Raw genomic sequence first — 11,112 nt, 5'->3', positions numbered from 1 at the left:
AACAGGAAGCAGTCAGTCATTATTAGTGTATTATTAATATGCATGGACAACATAGTGTTATTAGATAATTAGTAATTGGGTTTTAAATATTTGCAAAACATTTCACACCACTTACTTTATCAGTGCGGTCTGTTGCCATGGAATTGTCTTAGATGTCTAATGCGCCTGTGATTGATGTAGGTTTTAAAGAATTATTTTTATTAAAATGAATTATCTTATTTTTAATCCAACTTAAAAAAAAAGTATTAAAAAGTGGCCTCGAGTTGAAAATTTAGCTCTACTTGTATATCTATATCTCTATGTTAATACATAACTGCGTTATGGAAGGCGTTGTTATTTATTCGCAGGTCTTGGGGATATCAGTACACAACCTGTGTAAGACATCATTGAGCGTTCTCTCATCTGAAATCGGGGTCCATGTTTACAGCCACCCCGGAACCTGCATACTGAAGTCTCGCCGCTTGACGAAAGTAGCAGTTCGTTGAAATCGCTGGTTTGGGGCTACGCCCACCGAGCTCCCTGATCCGAGGGCAGGCAGGCAGAGTGTTAAAATGGCGCACAGCTGTCGGTGGCGGTTCCCTGCTCGGCCCGGAGGGAGCAGCAACTCGGGCAGTGGGAGAAAAGCGGGCCGGATCCGGGTCACGGCTTCCCTCCGAAATGGCGCGGGAACTCATTCGACCGCGAGCGGGCTCGGGCCCGGGTTCGACGCGGCGGTGCAAGTGTCCGCCGCGATCGACAGCAACCTGCAGAAATTTCGGGATGTTTTGGGCGAGTCGAGCGGCTCAAGCAGCGGGGAGGAGGTAAGAGAGACGCCGTCCTTCGTCTGGCTAGTGTTTCGTTTTCGGAGATCTTTTGCTGGATTAGTTCTAATTTTTCACCTTGACTGCTGCAACACGCAGCCTTAACAGTTATTTTGCTGCGCAGCAGGCACATGCCTCCCCATCCATGTGCTGGTTTCCTCTCTAACAGAGCTCGCTAGCTCGCTAATCGCAAGATCGCTAACTTGGGGAGAGCTTGACAGCGTATCAGACAGGACACTAAATAAATCCCTGAATATTTTTGAATGAACTTCTTGTGCAGGTGCATTTAATGGCGGTCCGTGTAGCTTCGGAAAATGTAGACCAAGGGGAATTGGCCCGTGGAGTGGAGAGGAGGACATCCTCAATGTTTTGACAGAATAGACTTGAATATATTAGCCATAGTTACTTCTTGGTTAGCCCTAACGTTGCTAAGCACGGGTGTTAAGGTTTAAAACAAAACGGGTGGTAGGTACATAGTGGCCTAACAGACTTTGTCTAATAGACAACTCTAAATTTAAGCTGCATGAGAAAGATAACTAGCAAAGAGGAGACAGAAAAACACCAAGCAGGTCTGCTATTTCACTATCCCAGCCCGTGTGGAGTTGTTTAGTCAAATGATCAATGCTTACAAATAAAACATTATACAAACGTTGAAGATTTTTGTTCTCTAACTGCATAATATCTTTTTTAAATATATATATTTCCTGAGTAAGTAGTTAGCTTAGTACTCAGAGCTTAGCTTAACCATCTTAAAGTGACTCGCGAAGCATAACAAGCCAATGGGAAAAAACAAGCATTTATGATTTTAAGCGGTATTTTTTAGCAATAAACCCCAAGTTGTGAATGATTCATATTCTGACAGCTTGTGAAATATTTCTTCTCGGAAGCCTGCCTGTGTTTATTTGTTTATTACGTTTCATTTCAGTACTAGACTCATTCAGAAAAACAGAGGGATTTTCTGGAGATGATAATCACATCACTTGCCTTTTTTTGTGTGCAAAAAACAAACAACAAAAACCAATAATGATGTAGTTATTAGCGAAGTAACAAGCTGGTTATTAAGGGCTCATCCGGGCCCTGCGTGCTGAAAGCGCGATGATGCTAACTAGCTAGCTACACACAGCTGCCATTATTTCTCTACTGGTTTCTCTCAGTTAGCAGGCTGGACTTTATAAACAGTACAAACATAAACTCTTCACTTGTTTATGTTAAGACATGTTTTCACTCTTCTAACGTGATTTGCTTTCCATTTCTGTTTTAAAAACAAGCAAATAAATGAATAAATAAAATAAAAAAAAATCAGGTTTGCCTGTTTATGCTAGCGTTAGCTTGTTAGCTCGTACTGATGATGCGCAGGAAAATGGGAGGTGGACATGTTTTTTTTTTTTTCCTCCGTAGCACGTATTGCGTAGTAACAATATGAATTCACTGTGATATGAATTGCGAGTTATATAAGCACAGATGTGTGGAGTAGGGGTTTTAGAGTGTGATATGGCACTTAAGGTGAACTATTAGAGCATTGCAGTTGGATTTTGCACAGCGAAAAGCTCCAATAACAGCGTGCCTTTGCTCGGAGCTCGTGCGTGTGGGGGGTGTGTACTGTTACGAAGCAAGCTCCCATCTTCCTCCTGAGTGATGAGGGGGCAGTGCACACACACACACACACGCTCTCTCTGCATCAGTCTCAGAACGGAAGCGTGCAGATATCTAAACAAACTGCTACTCTTTCCTCGCTTTTCTTTTTGATATTGTCTTGTTTTTTTGCTGCATGGGTTTGCTGAATAGGCCATCTTACCATCTGGGTGCATGCAGTCACAGGAAAATAATCAGTGAGCTCAAAGCAGGGGTACTTCCATCCATTTATTCTGCATACTGCTTATTAGGGATCTTAGGGACCGGTATTACCAATACGATATTATCACGATACCTAGGTGCTGATTCATTTTGCATTGCCATTCTGTTCGTATTGCAATTTTATAAATATCACAATTCAATATTATTACTATTTCATTTTGTTTCAATTCCAAACATACAGCAAATAATTCTCCCCTACTCCATAGGACACTGTGCTGCCTGCTAGTGTGTGATTAGATTAGAGGAAGACACCTAGAGTACAGATGAACTGCAACATTTTACCACCTCAAATGCAAACATGTATAAATAAAAGAATATTTTTGAAAGTCTGATTGTGGAGTCTGATACACAAATTGCATCACAAGCTTATCCTGTAGGACAAGCTCTGGATTTGGTGCACATTCACATGCACACACTCACACACGCAGCACATCATACAGTTCTTTGCAACCTGAGTTGTTGGTCTTTTGGCAAAGGGGGTCACCACGGTCGACCATCCGATCCGCACACAACTTGGCACAGGTTTTTTTACGCCGGATGCCCTTCCTGACGCAACCCTCCTGTTTTATCTGGGATTTGGACCAGGCTGGGTGGTTTGGGCATTGGCTGGGAATTGAATCCGCCCCTTCTGTATGGCAGGCGAGAAACATACCACCTATATCGGAGGAAACCTGAGTACCTGGAGGAATATACAGACTCAATGCTCAGAGATGTGTGGTGAGATTTGATTCCTCGAGGTGTGAGGCAACAGTGCTAACCGCTGGACCTACAGTATGAAAGGTCCCAGGTTCAAACCCCAGCACCACTTATCCAATCTTGAAGCAAGTTGGGCCCTTGAGCAAGGCCCTTAACCCACAGCTGCTAAGTTGTATAATGAGATTAAAATAAATGCAAATGTAGGCGATTTATTCTTTTTATACCACAGCACAACTGCTGATGTTTGGTTTATTAATGAGCAACACATGATTTTTTTAACAGCATTCAATCATACCCTCCCCAGCTTTGTCGTTCTCTCTCTCTCTCTCTCTCTCTCTCTCTCTCTCTCTCTTTCTCTCTCTTGCTCTAGCTTGGGTTACAAAAAGTAAGTTTCCTAAGGACATTTTTCCTGTGTCGGAAAACTGATGTACCAGTGACTGTTGCAAAGTGCTGACACAGAAGACATATTGCATGAATGTAAAAAAAAAAATGTCTGCTGCATATTTGTTGGACTTTAATTACGAATGAATTTCGTTTCTTTTTTAATGCATAAGCCTGTGCTTTGCATTACAAACTAATAATGCGCTACTCCCAGACCTTATATAAAAGAAATTTCATTATCTCCTTCCGTCCAATAAGATTTACAAAATCTACAGCACATGGGATACAGATATAGATGAATAAATTGTTTTATGGATTTTCTTTTTGTTCTTAATGTGCTAAAGTGCTCAGGAACATCTCTAATTATAATGCCAGGATTTGTGCATACTGTATGTATTGCCAGAAATCTAAAATGCCAGGGTGGATGACTTTCGCATGAACACACTCCTGGGCTCTCTCCTGTTCTATTATTATCTAACTAAGCATGCCTGTAGCCAACAAGCCTGGGTAACTGACAGTAAACTAGCACTTTCACAGGTAAATACAAGTGTCTGGGGCTTGACGTTTGTCAGATTAGTAGCTAATGGTAGCGAATGTATTAAAAAAATGGGATCATGTATGGCAAGCAAGTTTTCTAGTTAGGCCTATTAAGGAAATGAATATTTATACAATCACATAGCACATCATGATTGCACATAAACGATAAACTATATAATACATTTTGAATGCCGTTTATATATGGGATGGTCTTGCTAATGTTTTTGAACAGCTACATACTCCTGATTCTCAGCCGATGTGCATGGTGTAGCCGGTGGTTGAATTCAGAATTTCAGAACTGCTCAGAATAAGTTCAGGAGTTACGACAAAGCTTTAATGCTTTGATTCCTCAGTATGCTGCCTGGCATAGCAGTTGTGTTTGTGCTCCATGCTAATGATTTAATAATAACAGTGTGAATGGATCTAAACGAATCACTAATTAGTCATTTTTTTAACACATTTTAGGGAAAATGTTAAGATTTTGTTTAATTCCCAGTGTCATTCTTTACATTGTCTGCATAAAGGTTGCCCTAGCTATCTTCATTGTTTGTGCGTCATTGTCTAGCATATGCTCAACTTCCATATTATCCAGTTGCTAAGCAACAGGGCTTTCATAATAAGAAATCTGTCATATGTCTGAAAGTCTACATTCAAATTAAGTTTTACTTGAGCGCACCATTATTCTTCCTGCAATATTCTTATTTTTATTTTCATAAACAGAAATACAGGGCAATTCTAGTTGTAAGTAATTGAGAGTACAGAACAAGGCACTTCAAGCATCGTCTCCATCTGCTCGAGCCAGACACTGAAAGTACATATGGGTAAAAATAAGAGTAGGAGATCTCAGTGGCTCTTGCAGCATACGGAAGTTGCAGCGACAGTGTTGTGGTTTCATTCAAAAGGGGGATGTCGGGCCCAGGCCAGGATTGTTCCGGATCATCACGGCTGCTGAGCGCACATAGCAGCTTGAGGCCAGCGTACGCAGAAGTACACAGACTCCCAGATTCAAATTCAGTTTCTTGTTTCGGCTGGATCTTAACGAAAAGTTTTATCGAAAATTTTCGAAAAATTGTTTGTTTAGGAGTGAGAGTACACCAAAAAAATGCGATTTGGGTTTTCGTGTTTTTGATTAAAATGATGACATGCAAAAGTCACAATAAAGAAAGGGTCTTAATTTGAAAATCTTATTCATCTGCTAGATCCGAAAAGAATTGAATGTACAGTATGTTGTGGAGAGCATAGTTTTTGATACGTTATTTCTTATGTCTTTAAAGGCTTTCCTGTCATCCAGTTTACTTTAAATGCCTTGTTTAAAGTCAATACGGATTATAACAAGTCTATAAGACTGGTCCAGTCATCTACTCAACTATAAGGCCGTATTTTCCTCTAAGCACAAAATTGTCTTTGAAATGTGACTGTTGCTGATTCATTAAAGAGTTTTTTTTTTTTTTTTTTTTTTTTTATAGATCTTGTCTCTTTAGTATCCAGACTAGGCATTGGTTCCCAAAGTAGAATGTAGATCACTGTCAAGGCCTTGTACAAAAGTCGACTTGAATAGATACAACAAATGAATGCTTTGCTCCACTGGTTTCAAACGAATGGTCTAGCTCTATGCGGAGGGAAAAGGTCCAGCAGGTGTTTGGCCTATTTATGTGGAGAGGGTCTGTCTCCCCCAGACAGCGTGTGGATCATAGCAGGAAGCTTTGTGTCTGCTTTTATTCCAGCCTTTAAGAAACGCAAGCGGCTGAAAGAGCACAGGCGTGGATATCAAAGGGTGAAGACCAAGCCCTCCTTCTCCTCCTCCTCCTCCTCCCTGAGGGACACCGCCGGGACACATGCACTCCCATCCACGGCTTTATTCTACTTTCTCGCCCAGGGTTTGTAGGGTGGGTTGTCGGGTGGGGGTCGGCCATTTGAGTGTGCAGAGGGCTTCGTCTTTAATTTTTATGTCCCACGTTACACCTAGCATGTGGCATGGCTTTGTTGTTGGTTGTTTCTTTTTCTTTCTCAGTTTTTTTCTGCCTCAACCCGCGCCTCTCTCTCTCGAGGCCACGTTTTTTCAGTTGTGTGGGTCTTAGGTGCTGGAACATACTGCCTGTATAGACTCAGTCTGAGCTATGTGGTAAATGGGCAATGAGAAGCAGAATGCAGGAGTTTCATTTGCATAATTCAAAGGGAAATTTCTCCAGGTGCATTTGAAGTCTTCTGAAAGTGTAAGATGATGGAAAATTAAAGCTGTCAGGAATTCCCCTTCTTTTGTAGAAGAAAACTCTTGGGGGTGGCAAAAGTTACTTAGTCTCCTTTCAATTATAGTTTCAATCTTCCTAGCGTTCATTTGTCTTGTGATAAAATATTATAGTGCTCGCGCTTTCTAATTATGTTTTATGCTTATTAAAACTAGGAGTCAGATGTAGAAATTAGAATCTTATTTTTAAATATATATATATATATATATATATATATATATATATATATATTTATCCAAATATTTTCGCCATAGCTCTGAATCTTTTGGGAAAGAAGTCACTATTAATCTGTACATTTTATCAGATATCCAGGGGTTTAAAAGTTAAACATTGGTTATGTTTCTCTGCTGCAGGCCTACGCAGTGATTATAGGGGGGGATATACGTTAAGTACCGTCGGTCACACACAGTAGGATAATTATGTCCTATTTCCAGGAGTGCAGCTTCCGTGCTCTCCCAAGTTTGTGCCCTAGGGCCTGTCCACACGGAGACGCGTTTCGCTGTATACGTATAAATTTTTTATCGTATTGGCGTTTCGTCCACACGGATCCGGCGTTTTAGGAGACTGAAACCGCTATTTTTTGAAACCGGGTCCCGAAGTGGATAAATCTGAAAACGACACCCTTGCGGATGCGTGTGTGCAGCCAATCCGTATATTTTGTGAAACGATGATGTCATCACATCACGTGTCGGCTGCGTCACACGTAACAGCAACAACAATAATGGCGGACTACATGATTATGTTCGTGTTGCTACAAAGCCTGCTAGCTTTATTACAGCAAAATCTATTGTTTCTATGCAACTGGTATGAGCAACAAGCGATAATGGACAACACCATCTTGGTTCGTATACAGCACGAAGGTTATGCGCATGCTCAAAGTGTTCTTCTCCGTGTATAGTGTATCTCTATACACGGAGAATAGTGTATCTCTATACTATAGGCAGAATTACAGCGCCCCACCGTTTTCAGTGGTTTCGTGTGTACGCAATTTTTTTTAGAATGAGGGAAAAAAATGATCGAATAGGGAACGCACCGGCTTCGTGTGGACTAACCCTTATTCTTGAGCTAACTGCCTCGTTGAACTTTCCTAGGTTTGTGACCATCTGCTCAGGATGGGCTACGTCACGACCCTGTGTAAACAAATAGCCTGCTTGTTAACCTTTTGTTAACTGAAGCTGACAGATGGCCCAAAACTTGAATGTCTGAATAGTGAACATCTTGCTTAATTCAAGCATCAAGGAGAACCGTCAGCTTTCTTTAAAAAAAAAAAAAAAAAAAAGTATTTTGATTTTCATTACTTAAAAGCTTTAATAGAGAATGGGAAAAAATAGCAACAGATACTCAGTTAAATCTCAAAGGAATCATTCCTCCTTAATAAAATCTTATGTAATGGTTCTGCCTTAACGATCTAGTATCGATGGGATGATCATTGATGCTTCGTACGAGGACTGATATTTAAAGCATTTTTGATGCAGAGTATTGATTTATCCTAGCAGCACTATTTTTAATCCAGAAAATTTTCCAAAAATCTTTTTTTCTTTTTAATTAGGCATAATGAGGAGGCTTGTAATAAAGACTAAAAGAACCTGAATTATGCAGATTGTGCTTGAACTCTGCTGCAACAACTAAATCAGGGAATTTAAGCAATCACTCAGTGTTTATTGTCAAAGTTACTGAAAAAAATTGTTGCTTTTTATTCTTTATTGGACTGTATGAATCTCACTATAGTATTTGATTGGAAGTGACAGCACACGATATAGAGAAAACAATATGATCACCCAAACAGATGTCCATGATGTAAAGCAGCATCGCAGGCAGATCCTCTGTGTCTCGCTGTCTCATTCACACAGCTGAAAGTCAAGTACCCGTCCCGTCATCCACTCCAAACGAACAATTTAGATGTCGAAAAAAAGAGTCCCACAGTGTTGTATTAATTAAATTACACTGCAACAGTAAATCCATTGCCGACATCAACAAACACAAACGATAACCAGACACAGAATCACTACCGAGATCGCTCCCCCGGGAAATGACGGTGGCCAGAAATGAAAATTTTGGAGTCAAATTGAAACAAACACACAGCCAGTGTGTACGCTGTTAAGTGATAGAATTCCCCCAAGTAAAGTTACTTCTTCCAGAAAAAAAAAAGTATGGCTCACACTCTTTTTAATAGTTTAACAGATGTTCAACTGGATAAACTCAGTGCAGAAATGTTTGGTCCCTAAACAAGTATTGTGTATGTTGGAAGTGAAATTAGGGAGGTTGTTCTCTGTGTTGGTAAAAAAAAAACAAAAAAAAAACAATGGCCAATGGTTTAAATGACAAATAGGTGGATTCATTGATCGCAGTCCTGCACATCTTTCCCTAATCACTTTCTTTAATCCGCCCTTCCATCTGTAGACCAGCTAGGAACCATCTGGACGCCGGTGCTGACCATTGTATTTGGATAATAACTAGTATCGAGGGGATGATCATTGATTATAGTTAATGATCAGTTGGTTTCCTTTGTATTTTAACCAATCAATTCCTTAAACATGCCATGTTGTCCGTTAGCGAATACAGGCTTCCACAATAGAAATGACTTACTGACACTCGTGGTGGTGGTGGTGGTGGTAGAGTGATGACGTGGGGATGCTTTGCTTTTTTAGGGTCTTGCTATATTTGAGGAGGTTATGAATTCTGTTCTATGCTGAAAACCCTGAACTAGAATGTCTGGTTTATGCAGCAAGACAGGGATCCAAGGCATAAGATCAAGTCCACTTCTCAATAGCTCTCCGTTTCGAGGTGGCCTAATCAAAGCCTTGACCTTGAGAACTCCGGACCCTGTCGAGATGCTGTAGCAGTACTTTAACCTGGCTGTTCATGCTCTGCAGTGTGGCTGAATCATCAAATCAAATCTGCAAAGAAGACTGGGACGAAACTACCCACCAGTGTTAAAGACCGGTCTCCAGTGACTGGAGCACGTGGTTATAGTTGTTGCTGCAAGAGGTGGCAAAACCAGCTATTAACGCTGTTTTTTTCCTAGTTGGTGGTTATTATAACATCAAGCACATGTTTTAGTTGAATGTCACAAGGATTGTTGTCTCCTTTTTGTTTTTTTCATTTAACACATGCAAGTGCTAGTAGCTGTGAGTGGGTGGGTCAGGAGAGATGTAAAGAAAAGCAAAATCATTGTTTAGATTTTACTCAGCTTCAGTGTTCCTTCCCTTACACTCGTAGCAGGTGTCTGCACGTTAGCCAGGCTGGGTGACACTTACTGCGTCCAGTCTATCCAAGCTTGTTGTCTTTTTTAGCCCATGGGAACTGATTCAGCAGCTCAGCCTGCAGTGAAGACTCAGGAAGTTGGAGTGTGCAGACGGTGTTGTTGAGTTCAGCTTTGCATCTGTGCGCTAAGCTTCTTTATCTCGGCAGCTGCGGCTGCTGTTCAAAATCGGTGATGTGCACATCGTCCTTCCTCCTCCCGCTCTTGCAGGGTGTTGTTTACATCTTGCAACGTGTGACACGTACTGGGCGTCCTAAAAGAGAGCGAGAAAGTGCACTTGCACTGTCATTTAGAGCTACTCATGCTGTCACGGTGACTCAGAGCTGCAGTACTACAGCGCATCGCGAGGTTTCTTTGTACACCACAACACGTTTCAGTTCAGATCGCTGAGGCTGAAGAGTGCTTGTGTCGTTTCAACGTAAGTGTCCGTTAATGTCCATGCATTCTACGTTATTTCTGAGGCGTTTGGCAGAACCGTTTATGACAGATTAACACCACCTACTATAACTCAATGCTCACTGGGGTTTTTAATTCATGTTCATGAAACATCCATGTACATGTCGATAGTGTTGCAGATGCATAATGCAATAATCATATTTCATGTGTTTTAGTTGTATCAATAGTATCTTTTAACTAGTACCATAAATAATGTTCATATGCTATGTGAGGTCAGGAAAAGTGCATGTATAGGACATCTGCAAGATATGCTGATCTGTTTGCTTTTTCTCGGGTGGTTTATGAAGGCAAGTGAGAACAACCAACAACTCTGAGTACTCCTACTATTATTATTATTATTATTATTTAACTTTTTTACTATGACAAAAATGCAGAAGGGGCGTGAAGCTTCAGGAATCTAGTGCTGTTAGTTTTTTTTTCCTTTTCAGAATCAGACTGCCGGCTTTTGCAAACTTTTTATATTAATACGTTCATCCATGTCACCCCAATGCTAAAGAAAGAAGTCACTCTGGGCACAAAACAAATTATAAGGATTTCTCTGACAGCCCTTGCTTTCATGACTTCTACTGTATCTTGTGTGTATTTTGTTCGCTTGCAGAACGACACATGCCAACATCTCGAACAGCTCGAAAATCTTTACTACGTCGGGAAAACTTTTGCGCATCGTAAATAATTAACCACTTTAAATATGACCCAAACTAGCCAATAGAATATGAACTGCATTGCACAGTGGACGTGCAGTGAATCAGCAAGAAACTGTTTCTATCCCTTTCCCTGATGCATCGTGGGGAGAAAAAAAAAAAATCAGGACCTCGATTTATTCCATTCCTGAATGACGGCAATGCACTTGCGTGTTTTCTCACGTGTTCATGACAGTCCC

The 11,112-nt window shown here is 40.8% G+C and overlaps 1 protein-coding gene across 3 annotated transcripts in view; it reads left to right on the top strand.

The window, feature by feature from the left end:
* Window positions 1–539: 539 nt before the first annotated feature.
* The window catches only part of kmt2a (lysine (K)-specific methyltransferase 2A), a 56,293-nt gene continuing 45,720 nt past the window's right edge, over window positions 540–11,112 (top strand). For all 3 annotated transcript variants that reach the window (XM_053507926.1, XM_053507925.1, XM_053507924.1), the window contains exon 1: window positions 540–800. In XM_053507926.1, the coding sequence (XP_053363901.1) occupies window positions 552–800 (249 nt within the window). In that variant the 5' untranslated portion in view covers window positions 540–551. The remainder of the gene's footprint in view (window positions 801–11,112) is intronic.

This window comes from Clarias gariepinus, chromosome 11 (genome assembly GCF_024256425.1).
Source record: "Clarias gariepinus isolate MV-2021 ecotype Netherlands chromosome 11, CGAR_prim_01v2, whole genome shotgun sequence".
NCBI lineage: Eukaryota > Metazoa > Chordata > Actinopteri > Siluriformes > Clariidae > Clarias > Clarias gariepinus.
The sequence above is the reverse complement of the archived record's forward strand: the minus strand, read 5'-3'. Positions and strand labels throughout refer to the sequence as shown.